The following is a 26,548-nucleotide window of genomic DNA, read 5'->3' as shown; positions in this document are numbered from 1 at the left end:
TGCCTGCCATATGAGTTCTGTTATACTCACAGACACCATTCAAACAGTTTTAGAAACTTTAGGGTGTTTTCTATCCAAAGCGAATAATTATATGCATATTCTAGTTTCTGGGCAGTAGTAATAACCAGATTAAATCGGGTACGTTTTTTTATCCGGCCGTGTAAATACTGCCCCCTATCCCCAACAGGTTAAAGTGGCTATGCATAGATAATAACAGAGTAGCGGGCGGGTGCAAATCAGTACGACGTCATTCTCAAGCAATAGACTTCAAAAATACTTAACATTGTCGTTCACCACCAAGTGATGACCTGTTCGTCCTCTCCCTGCCTCAGCATGGGGGGTGCTCACTCTCTCTCTTGCCTGTCTTTGAACCCTGCCATAATCATATGACAAAAATGTCTGGCCTTAATAATGATGGGGTTACCTTATTAAGACGAATTAGATTCTGCTTCTAACTTCTATGGGCTAGGTGGGACGCCAGCGTCCCACCTGCGGGACACAGCCAGTGAAATATCAGGGCGGCAAATTCAAAAACAACAAAACGTCATAATTCAACTTTCTCAAACATACGACTATTTTACACCATTTTAAAGATGCACGTCTCCTTGATGTAACCACATTGTCCGATTTCAAAAAGCCGTTACAGCGAAAGCAAAACATTAGATTATGTTAGTAGAGTACATAGACAAAAATAATCACACAGCCATTTTCCAAGCAAGGACATGTGTCAATAAAACCCAAAACACAGCGAAATGAAGCACTAACCTTTGACGATCTTCATCAGATGACACTCCTAGGACATTATGTTACACAATACATGTATGTTTTGTTCGATAAAGTTCATATTTATATCCAAAAACAGCATTTTACATTGGCGCGTGACGTTCAGAAAATATTTTGCCTCCAATACTGCCGGTGAATCAGCACAACAATTTACAAAAATACTCATCATAAACGTTGATAAAATATGAAACTGTTATTCAAAGAATTATAGATGAACATCTCCTTTATGCAACCGCTGTGACAGATTTCAAAAAAGCTTCACGGGGAAAGCACACTTTGCAATAATCTGAGTACTGCGCTCAGAAAAATACACCAGGCAATACAGATACCCGCCATTTTGGAGTCATCTAAAATCATAAATAGCATTAGAAATATTCACTTAACTTCATCAGAAGGCACTTCCAGGAATCCCAGGTCCACAATAAATGTTTTGTTCGATAAAGTCAATTTATGTCCAAATAACTCCTTGTTGTTTGCGCGTTCACTAAGCTACTCCAAATGTAGGAAGCGCGGCGAAAATTTCACGACAAAAAGTTATATTTACGTTCATTGAAACATGTCAAACGTTGTAAAACATCAATCTTTAGGGCCTGTTTAACGTAAAACTTCAGTAATAGTCCAACCGGACGATTCCAATGTCTTGAAAAACGTTATGGAACACAGCTACCTCCTCACGTGAACGCGTGTAATTGTGGCCCGTCATTCTCTCGGTCATCAGACTCCAGGAGGTCTTGTTCGCTCTCTGTTGACTGCAAAAGCCTGAAACATGTTCTAAAGACTGTTGACATCTAGTGAAATCCTTAGGAAGTGCAAATTGAACCCTAAGTCACTGTATACTGAATAGGCCCAGTCTTGAAAAACTACAATCCACTTCCTGGTTGGATTGTTTTCTCAGGTTTTTGCCTGCCATATGAGTTCTGTTATACTCAGACACCATTCAAACAGTTTTAGAACCTTCAGTGTTTTCTATCCAAATCTAATAATAATATGCATATTCTAGTTTCTGAGCCAGAGTAGTAACCTGTTTAAATTGGGTACGTTTTTCATCCGGCCGTGAAAATACTGCCCCCAAGGCCAGACAGGTTAATAGATAAATTATTGATTTACTGTCAGGCAATAAGTATACCTAGCTAGCTGACTGCATAGTACCAGTCTATTGTGAATTGTACAGTGTAGATAGCTATGTAGCCATTCATTTACTTAGTCTACTGCACTCCTTCAATCTTATGTCCTGCACTTTTCTCGTCTTTTGTATTGGCACCTCCATTAAGCTACTTTTTCACTAGGGTGACCACTGACTCACTAAGTGCTGCTCATCTGAAACTGCAGTTGGAAAGATAAAAGGGAAGATCAAGATACTTTGCTGTCTTTGGCGCTAGCTTGCTAACGTTAGCCTAGCTAAAATAGCCAACCCAGCATTGCATCACTTGGTATAAAACTATTTTTATACTATCTCATCACCAATAGTTTGCTAAATACACAACAACATAGGACTACATTTTATAAAATGTTCATGAACCTTTACTCGTTTTAAACTTTCAAAACATTTATACATTGGAGCGCTCGTGAATATAGCTTCCCGGGGCTCAAGGCTAATCTTGTTTCTGGAGCGGCACCGGAGACAGCGTCTTCCATCAACAAAGCACCAAATTATGGAATTTCTTGTGGAAGAATGGTTTGGCATCCCTCCAATAGAGTTCCAGAAACTTGTAGAATCCATGCCAATGCGCATTGAAGCTGTTCTGGCGGCTCGTGGTGGCCCAATGGCCTATTAAGATGCTTTATGCTTTCTCTCCATGTTTCCCATCCCACCCATGGCATTATTAACCAAAGCTAGCAGAGCGGAAACCAAAGCCTACTGGAGACACGGTTCGTTCAAATCAAACACGAGCGGAGAGAAAGGCCAGTGCCTGTTGCGCAATGTGTGTCATCCACCTTGCACCTCTGAGCGGAGGCAGTCAGCAGTTTGAAAGTAGCCTAGCCAAAATCAGACCATAGAAATTGAGGGAATTATTTGAAAAACACTTCCTTATGCCATTGAAACCAGCTTTCTTTCATTGTTCCAGCAGCCAAAGACACAATCCTCGTCATATTAGCAACCCATGCTAGTTGTTGCATCTTTAGATCTCCCCTCTTTCTAAATTTGTGGTGTGCTTTTTAGTGTGTTCCAGCTACTTGCATTCTGGAACATTCGAGCAGAGCCTACTGCCGTGTGTGCATTGTTGTGCTTGTTCTGATCTGTTACATCAGCCTAATTGCTTTGTATTTATTTTTTATGTACAGTGGTTATATGAATTTTGGATCTGTTGTCCCAAGGTCTGTTTTGAACCGTCCCAGACATATAATTTTTATCGCCCCTGGACGAGAGGGACATCTTTTTAATTTCGAGCCCTGTAGCTACGTCTCCTCAGCAAACAGCACAAAGAGAAAGAGAGGGGGGTAGTGCATGCTGCTAAACTGTTACTGCAGGGCTGCTGCCTCTGGGGACCGGGAGCAACTAAAAGCGTTTTTGGCGGCTGGGGGATCCAATTGTAAAATGAGGAGCTGGTGTTGTTTTCTATGTTTATAATATGAGGGTCTGACGTGTAGGCTAGGCTATGTGTGTTGTTTAATATGAGGGTATGACGTGTAGGCTAGGCTATGTGTGTTGTGTTTAATATGAGGGTCTGACGTGTAGGCTAGGCTATGTGTGTTGTGTTTAATATGAGGGTCTGACGTGTAGGGTAGGCTATGTGTGTTGTGTTTAAGGCTTGTATGAACTTGAAGGTCTCCTGCCGCTTAGTACTGCAGTATTTCCTACTTGAACTTGCTGGAATGTGACATTGCAGTGCTGGAATTCTACAGAGGTCCCGTTTGTACACTTTTCACACTACTGAACCATGCTGGCCTGGTTACAATGCTGCAACTGTGTTGGGAAAGACGATCTGAAAAGAAAAATCCAAGCAAGCACAGTACGGTTTGGGTTCGAGACAGTGTGAAAAGGGTGCTAGTGTGTGGTGTATGTGTGTGGTAGGTTACAGTCATTCAGTTCACATCTACTGGACAGCTAGACACTCAAATAAATCGGCTCTCTTCAAAACATGTATTTTATTGTGAAGTACTAACAAAGGATATCATACTGGCTATTTTTCCCAATATGACATCAGTCGTTGCCAGTTTACCCTCAGTGACACGGATTCCATCCCCACACTTTAAAAGTAGTGGTTCCCAACATGGTGTGTCTTGAGGAACTCTCAGGTGTGCCGTGAAACTTTTTCTAATCTTTATTTTTTATTTTTTTATTGAACACTTAGTTAAAAGTGACCAGTGGCAGTCAGATAATACTCTAAATGGCACATGGTTACATCTGTATCGTTGTTTCAAGTCCAGTGTGCTCAGGCTGTTACATTTGTATCATTTGAAAACCATTGGCACAGGCAAGTTTGATTAGGCTTAACCAGAGTCATTTATTTCTTAATATATGGCTCTGGACTTAATATATGGCTCTGGACAGCCTCTGCCATAGAACCAAATGGATCATGGCTTTGTGTCTGTGGTTGCACCTTTTACAATGCAGAAAACCACTCATCTGTTGCCAAAACCATTCAAAACTAAATACCAATTTTACCGGAACTACATTTTCTCATTTCTGGCGCAGGTTGCGGGACGCTCTTAAAACGGGTGCACACTAAAATTAACCATCATGAGTAGGGAACTATCAAAACTATGAAAATATTTCAAATAAACCCTATCTATAAAAAAAAAGGTTTTCACAAAAAATAAACGGCTATTTTTTTGTTCTCAACAGAGATGTTAGACCGGGTTCAAGTCCGTGCACTGGCTGGGCCACTCAAAGACATTCAGAGACTTTTCCCGAAGCCACCCCTGCGTTGTCTTGGCTGTGTGCTTAGGGCCGTTGTCCTGTTGGAAGGTGAATCTTTGCTCCAGTCTGAGAACCTGCTCCAGAGCGCTCAGGACTTCATCAAGGAGCTCTCTGTTCTTCTGGAAGGTTCTCCCATCTCTACAGAAGAACTCCAGAGCTCTGTCAGAGTGACCATCGGGTTCTTTGTTTCTTCCCTGACTAAGCCCTTCTCCTCTAATTGCTCAGTTTGGCCGGGCGGCCAGCTCTAGGAAGAGTTTTGGTGGTTCCATACTTCTTTCATTTAGGAATGATGGAGGCCACTGTTCTTGGAACCTTCAATGCTGCAGACATTTTTTGGTACCCTTGCCACAGATCTGTGCTTCGACGCAATCCTGTCTTGGCGCTCTACGGACAATTCCTTCGACCTCATGGCTTGTTTTTAGCTCTGACATTCACTGTCAACTGTGGGACCTTATATAGACAGGTGTGTGTGCCTTTCCAAATCATGTCCAATCAGTTGAATTTACCACAAGTGGACTCAAGTTGTAGAAACAAGGATGATTAATGGAAACAGGATGCACCTGAGCTCAATTTCGAGTCTCATAGCAAAGGGTCTGAATACTTACGTAAATAAGGAATTTATGTTTTTATTTTTTATACATTTGCAAAATGTATCTCTTTTCACTTTGTCATTATGGGGTATTGTGTCTAGATTGCTGAAGATTTTATTTATTTAATCCATTTTAAAATAAGGGCTGTAACGGAACTACGTGGAAAAAGTGAAGGGGTCTGATTGCTTTCCGAAGGCACTGTGTCTATATACACATCAATTACACAAAAAGCAGAACACAAACATATGAAACAAACACTTTCTTCAGTAAAAAGGCCATTTAACGTCTTCCTGAATTTTCCCTAGAGGCACCAAATCCACCAACTTTAGTCACTTTTGGAGATCATTCCTAACTCGGTGGAGATCATTCCTAACTCGGTGGAGATCATTCCTAACTCGGTGGAGATCATTCCTAACTCGGTGGAGAACATATCCAATATTAGCTTTCTGTATAAACTAGAGGAGCCTCAGTTGGCCCGACCAACCAGGGCTCCCGCACTTTGGCTAACCAGGCTATCTGCATTGTGTCCCGCCACCCGCAAACCCCTCTTACGCTACTGCTACTCTCTGTTCATATATGCAAACTCACTTTAACCACATCTACATGTACATACTACCTCAATCAGCCTGACCAACCGGTGTCTGTATGTAGCCTCGCTACTGTTATATTTCACTGTCTTTTTACTGTTGTTTTATTTCTTTACTTACCTATTGTTCACCTAATACCTTTTGTTGCACTATTGGTTAAAGCCTGTAAGTAAGCATTTCACTGTAAGGTCTACACCTGTTGTATTCGGCGCACGTGACAAATAAACTTTGATTTGATTTATATATCGGTGAGTGTGTTACGCAATCAATGCTAGCTGGTTTACTTATTGATCATACTAACAACACTGCTGCTTCCTGTGAAGTACAACCCCGAGATGGGCTAATAACGGGTACATGATGAACGTGTCTTCAAACGAGACTAGATAGAAACTGTTGTCTGGGTTCATCTCTCTTATAAAATAAGGCCAGGTTACAGCTACACTATATATGCAAAAGTATGTGGACACCCCTTCAAATTAGTGGATTCGGCTATTCCAGCCACACCCGTCAACGGGTGTATAAAATCGAGCACACAGCCATGCAATCTCCATAGACAAACATTGTCAGTAGAATGCCTTATTGAAGAGCTCAGTGACTTTCAACGTGGCACCGTCATAGGATGCCACCTTTCCAACAAGTCAGTTTGTCAAATTTCTGCCCTGCTAGAGCTGCCCCATTCAACTGTAAGTGCTGTTATTGTGAAGTGGAAACATCTAGGAGCAACAACAGCTCAGCCGCAAAGTGGTAGGCCACACAAGCTCACAGAACGGGACCACCGAGTGTGTAGCATGTAAAAATCATCCGTCCTCTGTTGCAACACTCCCTACCGAGTTCCAAACTGCCTCTGGAAGCAACGTCAGCACAAGAACTGTAAGTCAGATTTCCATGGCCGAGCAGCAGCACACAAGCCTAAGGTCACCATGCGCAATGCCAACCATCGGCAGGAGTGGTGTGAAGCTCGCCACCATTGGACTCTGGAGCAGTGGAAACGTGTTCTCTGGAGTGATGAATCACGCTTCACCCTCTAGCAGTCCCACAGACAAAGCTGGGTTTGGCGGATGCCAGGAACGCTACCAGCCCCAATGCATAGTGCCAACTGTAAAGTTTAGTGGAGGAGGAATAGTGGTCTGGGGCTGTTTTTCATGGTTTGGGCTAGGCCCCTTAGTTCCAGTGAACGGAAATGTTAACGCTAAAACATACAATGACATTCTAGACGATTCATTGCTTCCAACTTTATGGCACAAAGCGAGGTCCAAACAGAAATGGTTTGTCGAGATCGGTGTGACCAAAGGACAGATTTCCACTGGTCTAATGTCCATTTGCTCGTGTTTCTTGGCCCAAGCAAGTCTCTTCTTCGTATTGGTGTCCTTTAGTAGTGGTTTCTTTGCAGAAATTCAACCACGAAGGCCTGATTCACGCAGTCTCCTCTGAACAGTTGATGTTGAGATGTGTCTGTTACTTGAACTCTGAAACATTTATTTGGGCCGCAATTTCTGAGGCTGGTAACTCTAATGAACTTATCCTCTGCAGCAGAAATAACTCTGGGTCTTCCATTCCTGTGGTGGTCCTCATGAGAGCCAGTTTCATCATAGCGCTTGATGGTTTTTGCAACTGCACTTGAAGAAACTTTCAAAGTTCTTAATGATCTGTATTAACTGACCTTCATGTCTTAAAGCAAATATGGACTGTCGTTTCTCTTTTATTATTTGAGCTGTTCTTGCCATAATCCCCCCCCCCCCCCCCCCCCCCTCCTTGTCACAACACAACTGATTGGCTCAAACATATTAAGAAGGAAAGAAATCCACAAATTAAGAAGGAAAGAAATCCACAAATTAACTTTTAAAAAGGCACACCTGTTAATTGAAATGCATTCCGGGTGACTACCTCATGAAGCTGGTTGAGAGAATGCCAAGAGTGTGCAAAGCTGTCATCAAGGCAAAGGGTGGCTACTTTGAAGAATCTCAAATCTAAAATATATTTTGATTTGTTTAACACTTTTTTTGGTTACTACATGATTCCATATGTGTTATTTCATAGTTGTGATGTCTTCACTATTATTCTACAATATAGTAAAAATAAAGAAAAACCTTTTGAATGAGTAGGTGTTCTAAAACTTTTGACCGGTAGTGTAGGTATATACTGTATGTATAATACTTATATTTTACTTCATACTCTAATGTGAAGATGTGTTTGATGTTGTTTCAGATGCCTTCCAGGATGTCAGATCTGCCAGCAGTTGGTGAGGTGAGTCTTTGGCCCTATTCTGATCTCTCAGACATGCATGAGCCCAGTCCTTGACTCAAGACCCTGGAACCTCCTCAATTCAACCAACCTCTTCTAAAATACTATACTGACATAAACAGTAACTGGTATTAAAGGTCTGTGTGGGAGTGTAGCCTAGTCTCTATTGCACTCCACACCTGTGGTTCTTCACTGTATATAATACGGTATATAGTACTGTATCAGTGGCGGTTGGTGCCGTTTAAGATGAGGAAGGACGATTTTTACAATATTTTTATGAGCATGCCGTTATTTCTGTTACAGCATATTTGATGACTGTCTTTCATATTCCATTCACCCAACTCAATGTAACATCGTTTAGGTTGCTACAGTGGGGGAAAAAGTATTTGATCCCCTGCTGATTTTGTACATTTGCCCACTGACAAAGAAAGGCTCAGTCTATAATTTTAATGGCAGGTTTATTTGAACAGTGTGAGACAGAATAACAAAAAAAATATCCAGAAAAACGCATGTCAGAAATGATATAAATCGATTTGCATTTTAATGAGGGAAATAAGTATTTGACCCCCTCTCAATCAGAAAGATTTCTGGCTCCCAGGTGTCTTTTATACAGGTATCGACCTGAGATTAGGAGCACACTCTTAAAGGGAGTGCTCCTAATGGGCTACAAGACCATCGCCAAGCAGCTTGGTGAGAAGGTGACAACATTTGGTGCGATTATTCGCAAATGGAAGAAAAACAAAAGAACTGTCAATATCCCTCGGCCTGGGGCTCCATGCAAGATCTTACCTCGTGGAGTTGCAATGATCATGAGAACGGTGAGGAATCAGCCCAGAACTACACGGGAGGATCTTGTCAATGATCTCAAGGCAGCTGGGACCATAGTCACCAAGAAAACAATTGGTAACACACTACGCTGTGAAGGACTGAAATCCTGCAGCGCCCGCAAGGTCCCCCTGCTCAAGAATTCATATACATGCCCGTCTGAAGTTTGCCAATGAACATCTGAATTATTCAGAGGACAACTGGTGAAAGTGTTGTGGTCAGATGAGACCAAAATGGAGCTCTTTGACATCAACTCAACTCGCCGTATTTGGAGGAGGAGGAATGTCGCCTATGACCCCAAGAACACCATCTCCACCGTCAAACATGGAGGTGGAAACATGCTTTGGGGGTGTTTTTCGGCTAAGGGGACAGGACAACTTCACCGCATCAAAGGGACGATGGACGGGGCCATGTACCGTCAAATCTTGGGTGAGAACCTCCTTCCCTCAGCCAGGGCATTGAAAATGGGTCGTGGATGGGTATTCCAGCATGACAATGACCCAAAACACAAGGCCAAGGCAACAAAGGAGTGGCTCAAGAAGAAGCACATTAAGGTCCTGGAGTGGCCTAGCCAGTCTCCAGACCTTAATCCCGTAGAAAATCTGTGGAGGGAGCTGAAGGTTCGAGTTGCCAAACGTCAGCCTCGAAACCTTTAATGACTTGGAGAAGATCTGCAAAGAGGAGTGGGACAAAATCCCTCCTGAGATGTGTGCAAACCTGGTGGCCAACTACAAGAAACGTCTGACCTCTGTGATTGCCAACAAGGGTTTTGCCACCGAGTACTATGTCATGTTTTGCAGAGGGGTCAAATACTTATTTCCCTCATTTAAAATGCAAATCATTTTAAACATTTTTGACATGTGTTTTTCTGGATTGTCTTGTTGTTATTCTGTCTCTCACTGTTCAAATAAACCTACTATTAAAATTATAGACTGATAATTTCTTTGTAAGTGGGCAAACGTACAAAATCAGCAGGGGATCAAATACTTCCCCCCCCCCCCCCCCCCCCCCCCCACTGTACATGACACTCCAATTGTCCCTATACCCATCATGAGGTTGTTACAACCTATCTTATGAATGAAAGTTAACAATGTAGGTGCACAGGTCGAGAAACTTTTGAGTAATCAAGGTGACACACAGTGTCTCATTCAATACCGCCTTGCACAATCTTGCCTGCATCTAGCTGATCTAGTGTGTAACTGTAATCATTAGTCCAATAGTTGCAAACGAGAATTTCTATTGGACAAATTAATGTATGTGTATCCCCGTTACGTTTTCTCCAGTTTAAGAAAGTTTTTTGGCAGAATGAGTACACCCCTGATCACACGTGAATACCGTTCACTTTCATAGCAGCCACATACAAACAGCATGATCACTGCTCGTTAATTCCTTCTCAAATCTACGCGCTCTCTTCCAATCACCTTTTCCCTTTGCTTGTGGGCTTCAGTGCACAACACATCAGCTGTTTGTGACCACGCGGGAAGAAAAAAAACCTTCCATGCCAAACCTTTATCATAACCGCTAACCTCTACACATAGCCAACGTCGTTGTCACGATATTAGCCGACGTCAGTCAACATAGCTACTAGAACTAACGCGTTAGTAAACCCGCTACAATCATGCAGTACAGTTAGCAAGCAGTTTAGCAGTTACGCCGGCGGGCTTCGGTGGCAATACATTTATAAAGCTTACCTTGACTTGGAAAAGTTCCAGTGTGGAATAGCCATACGCAGCTAGCTAGCTAACATGGCATCCCTCTCTGTTTGAGCCGGGTGTTTTGAGTAGGCTAAACTAGCTAGCTGCATTCGCTAGCTAAAGTAAGTGAAAGTAAAAATATACAATGAATATAGTTTCTCTCTATTTCTCTTGCTTCTCCTTCATTTTTAAAGAAATGAAATTGTTCATAACTGTTCAACTATTGTCTTTCTCTCTCTCTCTCTCTCTCTCTTTGAGTCAACTACTCACCACATTTTATGCACTGCAGTGCTAGCTAGCAGTAGCTTATTCTTTCAGTACTAGTCATTATCTGATCCTTTGATTGGGTGGACTATATTTCAGTTCAAGCTGCAAGAGCTCTGATAGGTTGGAGGACGTCCTCCGGAAGTTGTCATAATTACTGTCTATGGAAGGGAGTGATAACCTAGGATTCTCAAGGTTTTGTATTGAAGTCAATGTACCCAGAGGAGGACGGACACTATCTGTCCTCCGGCTACACCATGGTGCTACACTACAGAGTGCTGCTGAGGCTACTGTAGACCTTCATCGCAAAACAGTGTGTTTTAATCAATCATTTTGTGACACGTGAATATATTTAGTGTAGTTTTATCAACAAAAAAAAATGTATTCACTGAGGATGGTCCTCCCCTTCCTCCTCTAAGGAGCCTCCACTGTACTGTATATAGTACCCCACTGTATATTACTGTGTATATAGTACTCCACTGTATATAATACTCCGCTGTATAGTATTGTGTATATAGTACTCCACTGTATATAGTACAGTACTACACCCCGGTCCTGTGTGTGTCTCACTTTATAGAAATGTAGAGGGGTAAAGCTGATGATTCATATGGGGCTCTGACGTGTCTGTGTGTAAAATAATATTTAGCTCTGTGTCTCCCCCCTTCCTCTAGATGCTGCTGTGGTCGGCTGGTACGGCAGCATGCTGGGTTTACAGCCAGCCTGGCCATGAAGTACTCAGACGTGAACTTGGGTGGGGGGGCAGAGGGTGGGGTGCAGCCGGAGTTTGAGGAGTGGGCTGTGGACAAACACACACAGGAGAGCCCTACAGACGCTTACGGCATCGTTAACTTCCAGGGAGGGTCGCACTCTTACAGAGCCAAGGTAGGGTGGAGAGAAGCTTACACACTCAAGCGCACACACACACTCACATCTTCATGGTGGACCTCACAGAGACAGACACTCTCTAAGCGCTTAACTCTACAAACCAAACCAGTGTCTCAGTCACATTGTGTCTCTGGCCATCACCACATATTTGGCTACTTAGTAGGTTTAATCTGGCTGGCAAACCAGCTCCAAAGGTATACATTATAAGACATAATTTGACCTGGCCTGACCTAGCATTCTGGAAACTCTTCAGTGCCCCGAGCTGAGCAGCCTAGCCTGTCTAGTCTGCCTCCATACCCAGCAGTGTAGCCAGCGGATGAGTCCCAAATGTGCTCTGGTCAAAAGTGGTGCACTATGTAGGTGAAAGGGTGCCATTTGGGATGCAGACAACTATATACCACCTAGGAAAACACTTTTACCTCAGACTAACTTACTTACTTAGGCCTGTGTATTCCTTGCAAAACATACGCAATGTTTTTGATGAGTCACCTCCATCCCTTTTGGGCTAAACTAAGTGTTTATTGTTGTGGTTATTCTACATGAAGTAGGTGAATATAATCACATAACGCCATTTAGTCTAATATTTTAGAAACAGCAGTGACTGTAATACGGGCAAATCCCCCTCTTAAAACTACAGGTTTATTATGCCTTGGAAGAAGTGAAGGGGTCTGTCACGGCTGTCGAAAGGAGCAGACCAAAGTGCAGTGTGGTTGTAGTTCCACATTTTATTTAATCCGTGAAACTTTGCAATACATAAATAACTGAATATGACAAAACAACAAACCGTGACCCAAAGAGAAACAAACACTACTCAGAATATAATAACCCAGGAAGAAAAAACCCCTACTTAAATATGATCTCCAATTAGAGACGAGGACCAGCTGCCTCCAATTGGAGATCAACCCCACCCCCCCCAAAAAAAACATAGAAATAGGAAAAACTAGAACTTAAACATAGAAATACAAAACATAGAAAAACACCCCCTGTCACACCCTGACCTACTCTACCATAGAAAATAACCTCTTACTATGGTCAGGACGTGACAGGGTCGAGTGGCTGTGAGACTGAGAATATCCTTTACTGTACGTTCAGGACTGCTTTCCATGGCCCAGATTGACATATTTAATGGTGATGATGTATCAAGCATGTCCATGTAGGTCCTGGAAATCGCCCCTCGAAGACCCAAGTGTTGACATTGGAACATCATTAATAATAATGTTAAGCTCGAGTTCAAACTTAAAATTAAAGATGGGTGTATTTTGAAAGGACTACAACATTTAGTTTGTATGAGACTTTCAAACTCTCCAATCTCTCCTTTCCTCCACTCCTCTCCTGTCCCCAGTATGTGCGTCTGTCCCATGACAGCAGGCCAGAGAGCATCCTGAGGCTGATGCTGAGTGAGTGGGCGATGGAGCTTCCTAAGATCCTCATCTCTGTCCACGGAGGCATCCAGAACTTTGACCTGCACCCCCGAATCAAACAGGTGGTGGGGAAGGGCCTGATCAAAGCTGCTGTCACCACCGGGGCATGGATACTGACAGGAGGGGTTAACACAGGTGATACACATACACATGGGCATAGAAAAACTCTCTCACACACACTGACTTACTGTTCTTATTACGTAAAAGACACACAAGTCAGGTGTTCTGTCTTAGCAGAGTTGCGTGTCTCCATCCCAGTACTACTGGGACCTATATACTGTGTTGAACTCATTATGGAGACCTAATGATAATGTTTGACTCCTTACTTAATGACAGTGTTTAACTGATTACTTAGTGGGTTAATTAACCAGACTGGTGTTTATTCTGACTGGTCCTGATAGTGACACTCAGCTACAGCAGACTGGTTGTCCAGACAACTACACTAGTCTGTGTTGATTGGTTGTATTTGAACCCCTGACCTCCAGGTGTTGCCAAACATGTGGGTGATGCGTTGAAGGAACACTGTTCTAGATCGTCAAGGAAGATCTGTACAATTGGAGTCGCTCCCTGGGGCGTCATTGAGAACCGCAATGACCTCATCGGGAGAGACGTGAGGAACACACACACACACACACACACACACACACACACACACACACACACACACACACACACACACACACAAGTTTGTTTTACTATCCTTGTGGGGACCAAACAATTGATTAAAGTCCTATTTTCCTTAACCTCTAAACCTAACTCTTAAACCTAAAATAGCCTTTTTCCCTGTGGGGACCGGAGAAATGTCCTTTTCCTTGTTTTACTATCCTTGTGAGGACTTCTGGATAGTAAAACCAAAAACCCCCACACACAAACAAGCACATCACAATACTAATTTACCCAGTATTTATTTGAAGTGGTCAAAAATATCTGCTGTCCAGTCAGAGTAAAGTGTGTGTGTGTGTGTGTGTGTGTGTGTGTGTGTGTTCCAGGTTGTAGCCCCCTACCAGACGTTGCTGAACCCCCTGTCCAAGCTAAACGTGTTGAACAACCTCCACTCCCACTTCCTGCTGGTGGATGATGGGACGGTGGGGAAGTACGGAGCTGAGGTCGAACTGCGCCGCGAGCTGGAAAAACACATCAAACTGCAGAGGATACACGCACGTAAGAGAGAGACACACACACACACACACACACACACACACACACACACACACGATAAACACATAAACCTGCAGCGGATACTTTAGCAATGAGAATCGTGGATTATAATGAATTACACAATTTTGGGTTGTTCTTAGGCACAGCGGGAAGCGGCGTGCCGGGAAACAACCCTTGAGTGTGTTATTCATGATGATCCACAGGTTTGAGTGCGTTATTCATGATGATCCACAGGTTTGAGTGCGTTATTCATGATGATCCACAGGTTTGAGTGTGTTATTCATGATGATCCACAGGTTTGAGTGCGTTATTCATGATGATCCACAGGTTTGAGTGTGTTATTCATGATGATCCACAGGTTTGAGTGCGTTATTCATGATGACCCACAGGTTTGAGTGTGTTATTCATGATGACCCACAGGTTTGAGTGTGTTATTCATGATGACCCACAGGTTTGAGTGCGTTATTCATGATGACCCACAGGTTTGAGTGTGTTATTCATGATGATCCACAGGTTTGAGTGCGTTATTCATGATGACCCACAGGTTTGAGTGTGTTATTCATGATGATCCACAGGTTTGAGTGCGTTATTCATGATGACCCACAGGTTTGAGTGCGTTATTCATGATGATCCACAGGTTTGAGTGTGTTATTCATGATGATCCACAGGTTTGAGTGCGTTATTCATGATGACCCACAGGTTTGAGTGCGTTATTCATGATGATCCACAGGTTTGAGTGTGTTATTCATGATGACCCACAGGTTTGAGTGCGTTATTCATGATGATCCACAGGTTTGAGTGCGTTATTCATGATGACCCACAGGTTTGAGTGCGTTATTCATGATGACCCACAGGTTTGAGTGCGTTATTCATGATGATCCACAGGTTTGAGTGTGTTATTCATGATGACCCACAGGTTTGAGTGCGTTATTCATGATGACCCACAGGTTTGAGTGCGTTATTCATGATGACCCACAGGTTTGAGTGCGTTATTCATGATGACCCACAGGTTTGAGTGCGTTATTCATGATGACCCACAGGTTTGAGTGCGTTATTCATGATGACCCACAGGTTTGAGTGCCTTATTGCTTTTAGAAAATGATTACTAACATATTTTCATAGAACAAAAAAATGAGTAAATTCATTTTATTCATCTTTCCCCCCAACGATAATGTCTGGACAAACCCCAGTTGTGTGTTCTATTTATGTGGTTGCTTACCAAATGCACAGTTAAAAAATAAAAAAAATGTATTGGCACGTTAGCTAGCCTAGTGGAACCGGTCGTCCGTTCTAATTGATAGAGGTTACGATGCAGGCTAGCAATTTTTCCTTTTCTAGCTAAGCAACTGAAGCTAACACAATCACACCTAGCAGCTGGAATGACAGCAAACTAGTTACATTTTTGTTTGTTTTACTTTTGTTTCTATTGCCATTTGTTTGGATATATCCATAATAATAATGCTGAAGCATGAACAGGGCCGGCCCGCCCATTAGGCAGGATTAGGTGGTTGCCTAGGGCGGCAGATTGACGAGGGCGGCATTTTATGAGCTAAACTGACCAAGACGCACCTCCAACAACACACAGCGCCTCACATAATTCTGCCCAAAAACAATGAAAACGTATCTCGCCCAATGGCATATGGGCTATTTAGGTGAGTGCTGATGCCATGATAAGGAGTGCCCACTTTGCCAAAGTAAGGGTTGCAAAATATTTAGCTCCAACGACACTCAAGTCACCCAACTTTAATCATGTAGCCTATAGTAGAAAGAGTAGTAACCTGTGGTTTTTCTGTTGCCTACAGACGAGACCATATTTATGACAATGTTATGAGACGGACACTTTTTTTTTACATCAAGCATGTCTCTTTGACCAAATAGCCCTATGAAATAAAAATGCAATTCGATATCCTAAAACCAGGATGGGTTCAAATAAAAAGGACAATATGGAATGAAATGAGGATACTCACGACTGCTGTCTGGGAGTTTCACTCCGTGGGCTAAATTGTCATGAATCAATTGTAGGCCTATTTGTCAATTTTTTTACAAGCTGATCATAGCAAAGAAGAACATACTTCTGCATTTCCCGCTGTGTAAACACATGGATTCTCACTGAAAATGGGCTCGTAACTCCTGATAATCTTGGTTATCTCATATGCAGATCTTAAATAGACAAAATGATTAGTCTTAAGCCTTGGTCAGGGATCAGGATTAGGCTAATAAAACCAATGCAACTACCTGTTTTACAAACGGTAGTACATGGATGGGCATTCATAAAATTGCATTGTGGGCCGTCACTGTAGGCTACACTATTCTAGTTTTCTGGGATAGGAGGAGGGTGGTTGTTTTTTCTCGCCTAGGGCGGCAGAATGGCCCGGACTGGGCCTGCATGACTTCACCTGGCTCAGAGAAGCTGTCTGTCTCGTCCAGACACGTTCATTCTCATTTTGCATGCTGAAGGTTGCATTCCAACATTGTTGCAGAGATCGGAGGCAGACTGCAGGGTTTAGACAAACCCCCACTGTTGCAAACCAAATGCTAGGCTAGAAACATGGGGAAATAATGTCAAGATGCAGTTTCCGGTAGAGAGAAGGTTTTGGAATTGCCTGGCTGGGCTGTGGGACAGAGAATGCGCAGTGATAATTCAAATAGCACTGTTAACAAGCATTACCTGTGGATTATCGTAAATAACTAACGACTATCAACCAATTAGCATCCAGGATCCAAACGTAACGTTTTAATATTATTATTTCCGCCGCAGGCATCTTCTCTGTGGCTGTGTGTTGAGAGTACTTTGACACCTGAAGGCAATGTCTAAGAATAATGGTCAAGTACAAAATTATTGTCACCCTTGATAAAGATAAGCAAAATAAGTCTATCAGTCAGTGTCTACCCTAGTTGTTGTATCTCCCCTGGCCTTTCTGTCTCTGTGTGGTGCTTCTAAGTGCCAGTGTGTGACAGAGGCAGTTACCAGAGACCAGCTATTATCTCAGTAACCTTAGATCCCCTATTATTAAAATAGCCTAGGCAGACACCCATACAGTATGTACACCCACTGTTATTATGGTGTGGCAGTCTGCTGACCTGCTGAAACACCCTCTCAAAATGGAGCTTTAAGACCTGTTAACTGTCTCTCTGTTAACCCTTTACTGCTTTTCTGTTGTCATCACAAACAGAGACCAATAGAATACAGCATCTAGATGAACATAGTGTTGATATTTGAGATGTTTCCAATGTTCTTTACAGCATATTTAGTGATCTTCTGGCTTTCTATCTCTCTCTCTCTCTCGCTCGCTCTGTCTCGCTCTGTCTCTCTCTCTCTCTCTCTCGCGCTCTCTCTCTCTCTCTCTCTCTCTCTCGCTCTGTCTTTCTCCCTCCCCCCAGGAATTGGTCAGGGTGTTCCTGTGGTAGCGTTGATATTTGAGGGGGGTCCCAACGTAATTCTGACGGTGTTGGAGTACCTTCAGGAGACTGTCCCCGTGGTGGTCTGTGAGGGGACTGGGCGTGCCGCTGACATACTGGCCTACGTCCACAAACAGACTGAAGAGGGGGGGTGAGAAACACGTTCTTTTAACAGATTGCACCACATATAATGGGGTTCCACAGGGTTCTGTGCTAGGACCGTTACTTAGAGGAATGATCCTGGATGTCACTTCCTTTAACCCTTCAGGGGTCTACCTGACGGTGTGGAGACGGAAATCATCGCTACGATCAAAAAGACGTTCAACTTCAGCCACAGCGATGCTATGCACCTCTTCCAGACCCTTATGGAATGTATGAAGAGCAAAGAACTGGTAAACACATGGTTAACTCACAGTTAATACATGGAAATCTATTCCACATCAGGTAACTGATGCAAGCAGTAGAACCAGATTTAAAAAACAGATAAAAATACATCTTATGGAACAGCGGGGACTGTGAAGACACACACACGCACGCACACAGGCACAGACACACATATACATAAGACACACATGTACACATGGATGTTGATTTGTAAATATGTGATAGTGAAGTAGTGGACTAAATGTATTGGGTAAAGTGTTCTGAAATGTAATATTTCAAATTGTATATAACTGCCGTAATGTTGCTGGACCCCAGGATGAGTAGCTGCTGCCTTGGCAACAGATAATGGGGATCCTTAACAAATACAAATACTGAATGAATTTTAAGAGAAAGCTGAATCCTACAATGCGTACTGTGTCGTCTGTTTATAGTCTGATTACCGTAATTTCCGGACTATTAAGCGCACCTGAATATAAGCCGCACCCACTGAATAATTGTTTTTTAAATATTTTGAACATAAATAAGCCGCACATGTCTATAAGCCGCAGGTGCTTACCGGTACATTGAAACAAATGAACTTTACACAGGCTTTAACGAAACACGGCTTGTAACAAAAATAAATAGGCTTTAACGAAACACGGCTTGTAACAAAAATAAATAGGCTTTAACGAAACACGGCTTGTAACAAAAATAAATAGGCTTTAACGAAACACGGCTTGTAACAAAAATAAATAGGCTTTAACGAAACACGGCTTGTAACAAAAATAAATAGGCTTTAACGAAACACGGCTTGTAACAAAAATAAATAGGCTTTAACGAAACACGGCTTGTAACAAAAATAAATAGGCTTTAACGAAACACGGCTTGTAACAAAAAATGTAAAATTAGCAGTAAGCTTTAGTTGTCTTTTTGCACTGAGTCAATTCCTCACGCTGCTGTTTCCAACGTCTTATCATCGACTCATTAAGACCAAGCTCCCGTGCAGCAGCTCTATTTCCTTTTCCAACAGCCAGATCAATCGCCTTCAATTTGAAAGCTGCATCATATGCATTTCTCCGTGTCTTTGCCATGATGAGGGTGACAAAATGACTACCGTAATCAGAATGATGGGAAGTTTGAGAGCGCTCGATTTAATCTAAACAGTAAACAAAAAAGTTGTTTGACCTTAACCCGTTCAGCAATTTCATTGGTATAATGAAAGCTTCATGCTGCCAAAAAACTGAGCACGTCACAGAATGTGTTTTTTTGGGGGGAAAAAATTGAAAGCGGGAAAAATCCATATATTAGCCGCATCGTTGTTTAAGCCACGAGGTTCAAAGCCTGGGAAAAAAGTTGCGGCTTATAGTCCGGAATTTACGGTAATATAAAGATATGGATGATACTGATAACGCTTATCGTTTTTCATAAATACCAGAACGTATTGCATTACTTTAGATTTTTTTAGTGACCATGTGGGTTTTCTCTCCTTCCTCTGAACGACAGATCACTGTGTTTCATATCGGCTCTGAGGACCACCAGGATATCGATGTGGCCATACTGAGGGCATTACTGAAAGGTGTGTGTGATGGGTAACTTCATCTCAGTGTCCTGCTGTTTGACTGACAGAAGATCTGTTTCCATGGCTCCTCTCTGACCTCTGACCTCCTAGAGGAAGGGAGAGGGCAAATGAAAAGATCATAATAATAAAACAGAAGGGCGAGACAGTGGGTTGTGTAGCCAAAGTTTTCACTTATGTTTTCATTTTGAAACTGATACTATAGATATGTTTTGAGAAGTCAACGCTCTCCTCGCCGTCTCTCTCTCCCTCTCCTCCCTCCCTGTCTGTCTCTCTCCCTGTCTGTCTCTCTCCCTGTCTGTCTCTGTCTCTCTCCTCTCTCCTCCCTGTCTGTCTCTCTCTCCTCCCTGTCTGTCTCTCTCTCCTCCCTGTCTGTCTCTCTCTCCTCCCTGTCTGTCTCTCTCTCCTCCCTGTCTGTCTCTCTCTCCTCCCTGTCTGTCTCTCTCTCCTCCCTGTCTGTCTCTCTCTCCTCCCTCCTGTCTGTCTCTCTCTCCTCCCTCCTGTCTGTCTCTCTCTCCTCCCTCCTGTCTGTCTGTCTCTCCTCCCTCCTCCCTGTCTGTCTCTCTCGCTCTCTCACTTGCTCTCTTTTGGGGTTTCCCTGTGGGTCTCAGAGGGGCTTATTGCTAGATACTTCGAGACCCCATTCTCACAACACACAAATCTGTCCTCTTCTCACTTTTCTCCGTTCTGTTCTATCCAATCTAAGACAGAGGACAAGAATGAGCTCTGAAAGGATAGGTATTCACATGAACTAGTCTGTCCCTGTGTATTCAGTAGTTATGTGTGTAGGTCTCTATCAGTGGTCTTCTGTCATTGAATAAGAAGTTCAGACAAAGGCAGGAATGTGTTCAAAGTCCGCCCTGCGCAGCTTGTCTACCAGCTATGTAGATGGTGTTTGATCCTGTAGTAGAGGAACCAGTCCAGTCCGTGAAGAGTTCAGGACATTCTGACTGAGCCTAATAGATGCCCAGCCAGCAGGAAAATATAAGCCTGTCAAACCAGCATTAGTCTTGGTCAACCAGTAACACATCCTCAATAGAAGGCCTCAATAGCTCATTAGACCCTAAAGGATACATACACAAGCATATGGAAATACCTTTAAAATAGCTGTCCAGTGATTCCAGATTTCAGTGAAATATGACCTATAATTAATTGTATGTATGTTAAAAAGCAGCTTGTCTGTGTTTGAATGGTGTGGGCTTACAGCAACAACAGAATGGTGTGGGCTTACAGCAACAACAGAATGGTTTGGGTGTAAATGGCTGATTTAGCCACATCAGCCAAGGAGCCATCTCGGTGATAATGAGAAGTGTCCTATGAGGAAATATGAGACGTGTCCTATGAGGAAATATGAGACGTGTCCGCTATGAGGAAATGGCAAGCATTTTTGAAACGGTCTGTTTGAGATGGGGTATTTTAAGTGTTTATTTTTTATTTTTTTCCTGTAATTTATGCTTTGGTCACATGAGTATAGGAAGAGTATAAGTCAACAACATGATTTGGGTTTGAGTTAACAGATTATGAGCTGTTAAATGTGAGATTTTCTTTGGACAGTTACTTTCAGATTTCCTCCATAAACATATCAGATGAACCGTAAGGTTACAGAGACGTTTGTAAATATGGAAATGTCCCGATTTACATCCTGAAAATACGACTTGAACTTTAAACTTTACCAAAAGGAAATCCTGTAGGAAATTCTCTCTCTATGGTAGTTGTGTTTGACTGTGTATTAGTATGCACTATTATTTAATTTTTAATAAGGTACACAAAACGGGGAAAACATAGACAGAGAAACAAGTGACAAGGCCGAACAAGACAAAGTTCCCATCCCACACCCACCCACAGGACTTCCCCAACCCAAAGTTAGATTAGTGGTTCACAATAGCAGTCTTTTTAGAGTCATATGTTGATGAAAGAGCAAATATGTTTTTAATTCGCCCCATGCACGAGTCCTACAGATATTTCCATGTTTATAATGTCCGTGAATGATAGCAGACATGTCTGCTTAAAGAATGAGGAGCCTGCTGACATGAGGCTATAATAATTTGGTCTGCTGTTAAGCCAGCCAAATATGTCTCTGTTTGACAGGTCTAAAGTAGTGTCATCATTTAACAATAAAATAGATGGGCAACATTGTACATTTCTACCCATTATGTCACAAAGACCGGATGAAACACAAGTCCAGAAATGTAAAACCCCTGGGCACTCCCAAACCATGTGCCAGGAGTCCCCTGAGGGGGGATTGTTCAGCTTTCATCCACTAGAATACTAACTTGGTGTGGAACTCTGACTTCATGCATGGGTTTATATGGATGATTAGAGTGTACATTGGATCCCATGTTAGGATATGGTTCTGTGTAAAACAGTAGTGGGGATTAGTATGATAATTCATCTGTATTATTCTGTATGGTTGTTTCTGTATTGTCCTCCGACCTAGCCCTGTTCTCTAAATCCTGCTGCTAAGTCAACAGGAAACACAGAATTAATCTGGCTTTGCCTAGCAATTAGTGTGTGTGTGTGTGTGTGTGTGTGTGTGTGTGTGTGTGTGTGTGTGTGTGTGTGTGTGTGTGTGCTTACGCTGCTGCTACTCTGTTTATTATATATCCTGATTACCTAGTCTCTTCTAACCCTATGTACATACTACAAACTACCTCGTAACCCTGCACATTGACTCAGTACTGGTACTCCTCGTATATAGCCTTAATGTATTTGTTACTATTTCCTTTTTATTTAGCAAATATTTGTCTTTTTAACTCTGCATTGTTGGGAACGGGCTCGTAAGTAAGCATTTTCCTGTAAAGTCTACACCTGTTGTATTTGGCGCATGTGACCAATAACATGTGATTTGTGTGCTGCTCCTCCAGGCACCAATGAGTCTGCGTTTGACCAGCTGGTTCTGACTCTGGCCTGGGACCGGGTGGACATCGCTAAGAACCATGTGTTTGTCTACGGACAGCAGCTACTGGTACGTCTATCTGTGTGTGGCTGGCTGGCTGGCTCTCTTTGTCTCTGTCTCTGGCTGGCTGGCTGGCTCTCTCTGTTTATGTGGATGGCTGGCTCTCTTTGTCTATGTGGATGGCTGGCTCTCTTTGTCTCTGGATGGCTGGCTCTCTCTGTTTCTGGCTGGCTGGCTCTCTCTGTTTATGTGGATGGCTGGCTCTCTTTGTCTCTGGATGGCTGGCTCTCTCTGTTTCTGGCTGGCTGGCTCTCTCTGTTTATGTGGATGGCTGGCTCTCTTTGTCTCTGGATGGCTGGCTCTCTTTGTCTCTGGCTGGCTGGCTCTCTCTGTTTATGTGGCTGGCTGGCTCTCTCTGTCTATGTGGCTGGCTGGTTGGCTCTCTGTCTGTGTGGCTGGCTGTCTGTCAAGACTGCATCTGTTATGAATGTGCTGTTCATCAGTATCAGCCTAAATGGAAGAAATGTCATTTAAACCCCAAATATCTCCTAAGCTAGCCTCTCCAGAGTCAGTGGTCCTATATGACCCAAGAGACAGGCTACAGGAAGGCTGCCAGTAGCCTGTTTATTTTGACTAATCTGAACTGGTCTGGTGTATTTATTCAGGATATAGAAACGTCCAGTCACTTGTTAGTGCAGTCAATGTTGGATCCTTGTTGAGGTGTGTGTGTGTGTGTGTGTGTGCAGGTGGGTTCGTTGGAGCAGGCCATGCTGGATGCCTTAGTGATGGACCGTGTGGAGTTTGTGAAGCTCCTGATTGAGAATGGAGTTAGCATGCACAGGTTCCTTACCATCACACGGCTGGAGGAGCTATACAACACGGTAACACACACACACACACACACACACACACACACACACACACACACACACACACACACACACACGGCTCACCAATTTCACACACATACATGTAATGATGCTCCACAGGGCTCTATGCTGGTACCATTACTGTTCTCATCACACGTGCAACCTCTCAAATCTAACGTTTGATTCGTATTCTGTCAATCATTTCTAAACGGTCTGTTTATCCATGGTCCTGCTGGGCATCGTGTTTTTATCTGTGTCTCTTCTGTTCCAGAAACAGTCCCCTACCAATCCCACGCTCTTCAACCTCGTAAGGGATGTCAAACAGGTACATCTTTGACTTCTTGTCAACCATTGATTGTCAGTCTGAATGAATTTGAACAATAGTAATTGATGGTGTTGTTGATTAGTATGGCTCACTATGACTAACTGTTTCCAGGGTAATCTCCCCCCTAACTACAAGATGACCTTAATTGACATTGGCCTGGTGATAGAGTTCCTGATGGGCGGGACTTACAGGTGCAACTACACCAGGAAACGCTTCAGGATTATCTACAACAATCTCCATGGCAACAGCAGGGTAAGGGTTAACGGTTAGTGTTAAGGGTTGAAGATTAAAGGTTAAAACATAAGTTCGCTTCAGGGTCAAGGGTTAAACTCATTGTTCACACAGGTTATTTTGACCTTCTGCTTTCACTGATTGATTCACTTAGAGAAGAGTTTACTTTCAGCATTACTCCCTTTTTCTCTGTCTCTCTCCAGAGATCAGGTCGCCACTCTGCAGGGCCTGGGTCCCACCTGAGGAAGAGCCAAGAGTCGTTCAGTATCCAGGCCGACAAGAAGGAGAAGACCAGGCACGACCACTTCATCAAGACTGCACAGCCATACAAACCCAAGGTACACGCACAACATGGACAGTCATATCTGAGAACACACTGTGACTTGTGTGATGGCAAGAAACAGCCTGTCCACTGATGACCTTGTGGAAATCTATACCAATGTAATCCGACCATGCCTGGAGTATGCCAGTGTGTTGCTGGTAGGCTGCACAAAGATGCAGCAAGTTGCGCTGGATAGGGTACAGGAAAGGACAAGCAAGATAATAACCAAAACAGAGACATCCCACTGACCTTTCCACCACTACAGCCATGGAGAGAGCAAGCAGCAGTAAGACTGGTCACTGACATGCACCAACCTGACCAGCGTCTACAGGATCTCCTACCACAGAGAAGGGGAGAGTACTGGCAGAGTCCTCCGCAACCAGAACCAACTGTCCGGCATCAACGCAAGGAAAAATAGGCAGAAAAATTCTACCATTGACATCTGCCATCAGACTTTTTAATGACAAAATGTGACACTTTAAACTGTAATTTCTTGTGAGAGGATTTTTCTTGAATATCATGTTTTGAAGTATTGTTTGAATGTAACTGTGCATTCTGCATTACTCTTGTTGACTGCGAGCATGAATGAAATAAATCAATCAAATCAATACAAACCCAAGGTGTACACACACACACACACACACACACACACACACACACACAATCAGCCATACAAACCCACAGAACTGAGCCATCAGATTACATTCAAATCCCCCTCTTGACACCCACCCCTCTCCCTCTTAGTTGGAGTCGGCGACAGACCAGTCCAAGAAAAAAGCCAAGGAGGAGATAGTTGACATCGACGACCCGGAGACACGCCGGTTTCCGTACCCGTTCAATGAGCTGCTGATGTGGGCCGTCCTGATGAATAGGCAGAAGATGTCTCTGTTCTTCTGGCAGCATGGGGAGGAAAGCATGGCCAAGGCCCTGGTGGCCTGTAAACTCTGTCGCTCCATGGGCTATGAAGCCAAGAAGAGTGACGTGGTCGACGACACCTCCCAGGAACTCAAGGACTACTCCAAGTATGACACATTACACACCAAATAACTAGGACACTTCAATCCTCACTAATACTCAAGACTACTATAATATGTGACAGATGACATACTAATACTTTAAGTACTCTAAGTATGATGCATTACTATTAGTAGTCACTAATACTCAAGGCTACCTGAAGTATGAGTATGACTGAGTATTAGTATGTAATGTATCAGACTATTTTTGTGAGTGAAGTGACAATGAGGAGCTGTGTTGCGGTGACTGATGATGTTCATGATGGTGTTTTCAGTGAGTTTGATACTGTGGTATGTGTGTGTCATGTTCAGAGGGATGATGTCTGGAGTAATGTAGGTTTGATGATGATTATTATTTCATAGTGAATTTGGCACCCTAGCAGTGGACCTCCTGGAGCAGTCGTTCAGACAGGATGAAACCATGGCGATGAAACTGCTGACCTACGAACTGAAGAACTGGAGTAACAGCACCTGTCTGAAGCTGGCCGTGTCGTCACGGTTACGACCCTTCGTGGCTCACACCTGTACCCAGCTGCTGCTGTCAGACATGTGGATGGGACGACTCAACATGAGGAAGAACTCCTGGTACAAGGTGACACTGCCCAGCAATGCAGTGTATATACATGCACGCACGCACGCACGAGCACGCACGCAATAGTGTTCCACAGGGCTCTGTGCTTGGATGGTTATTATATATGTATTATGTTTTTCCAGGTGATTCTCATTATCCTGGTCCCTCCTGAATAAACATATACAATAAATACATTTCAAAACTAAATATAATATTAATATAATAATGTACATATCTCTAGGTGATCCTCAGTATCCTGGTGCCTCCTGCCATCCTCCTGTTGGAGTACAAGACAAAGGCAGAGATGTCCCACATCCCTCAGAGTCAGGACGCTCATCAGATGACCATGGAGGACAGCGAACACAACTTCCATAACACCACCGACAACATACAGATGGTCAGAATCAATATGACAGAGTTCATCTCATCTGTTATCTTAGTTTATGTTGTATTTTCTTATCTTACTGTGTCTGTTCTGGCAAGTACACTGGTGCTACTGGTATTCTGATGATCCTGGGGTTTAGCTATGAGGGGTAGCTATGATGGTCCTGGGATTTAGCTATGAGGGGTAGCTATGATGGTCCTGGGATTTAGCTATGAGGGGTAGCTATGATGGGGATTTAGCTATGAGGGGTAGCTATGATGGGGATTTAGCTATGAGGGGTAGCTATGA

General features: G+C 43.2%; 1 protein-coding gene across 4 annotated transcripts in view; it reads left to right on the top strand.

Moving 5' to 3' along the window:
- LOC106587734 (transient receptor potential cation channel subfamily M member 7) overlaps positions 1–26,548 on the top strand; it is a 92,742-nt gene that overhangs the window by 24,434 nt on the left and 41,760 nt on the right. For all 4 annotated transcript variants that reach the window (XM_082957862.1, XM_082957861.1, XM_082957860.1 and 1 more), the window contains exons 3-18: positions 8,028–8,066; positions 11,518–11,728; positions 13,074–13,287; positions 13,638–13,762; positions 14,142–14,313; positions 17,692–17,860; positions 17,978–18,101; positions 19,576–19,648; positions 22,513–22,613; positions 23,291–23,425; positions 23,685–23,738; positions 23,850–23,990; positions 24,173–24,307; positions 25,036–25,313; positions 25,668–25,896; positions 26,117–26,272. In XM_082957862.1, coding sequence (XP_082813988.1) covers positions 8,028–8,066; positions 11,518–11,728; positions 13,074–13,287; positions 13,638–13,762; positions 14,142–14,313; positions 17,692–17,860; positions 17,978–18,101; positions 19,576–19,648; positions 22,513–22,613; positions 23,291–23,425; positions 23,685–23,738; positions 23,850–23,990; positions 24,173–24,307; positions 25,036–25,313; positions 25,668–25,896; positions 26,117–26,272 — 2,356 coding nt within the window. The remainder of the gene's footprint in view (positions 1–8,027; positions 8,067–11,517; positions 11,729–13,073; positions 13,288–13,637; positions 13,763–14,141; positions 14,314–17,691; positions 17,861–17,977; positions 18,102–19,575; positions 19,649–22,512; positions 22,614–23,290; positions 23,426–23,684; positions 23,739–23,849; positions 23,991–24,172; positions 24,308–25,035; positions 25,314–25,667; positions 25,897–26,116; positions 26,273–26,548) is intronic.

This window comes from Salmo salar, chromosome 11 (genome assembly GCF_965601325.2).
Source record: "Salmo salar chromosome 11, fSalSal1, whole genome shotgun sequence".
Taxonomy (NCBI): domain Eukaryota; kingdom Metazoa; phylum Chordata; class Actinopteri; order Salmoniformes; family Salmonidae; genus Salmo; species Salmo salar.
The sequence above is the reverse complement of the archived record's forward strand: the minus strand, read 5'-3'. Positions and strand labels throughout refer to the sequence as shown.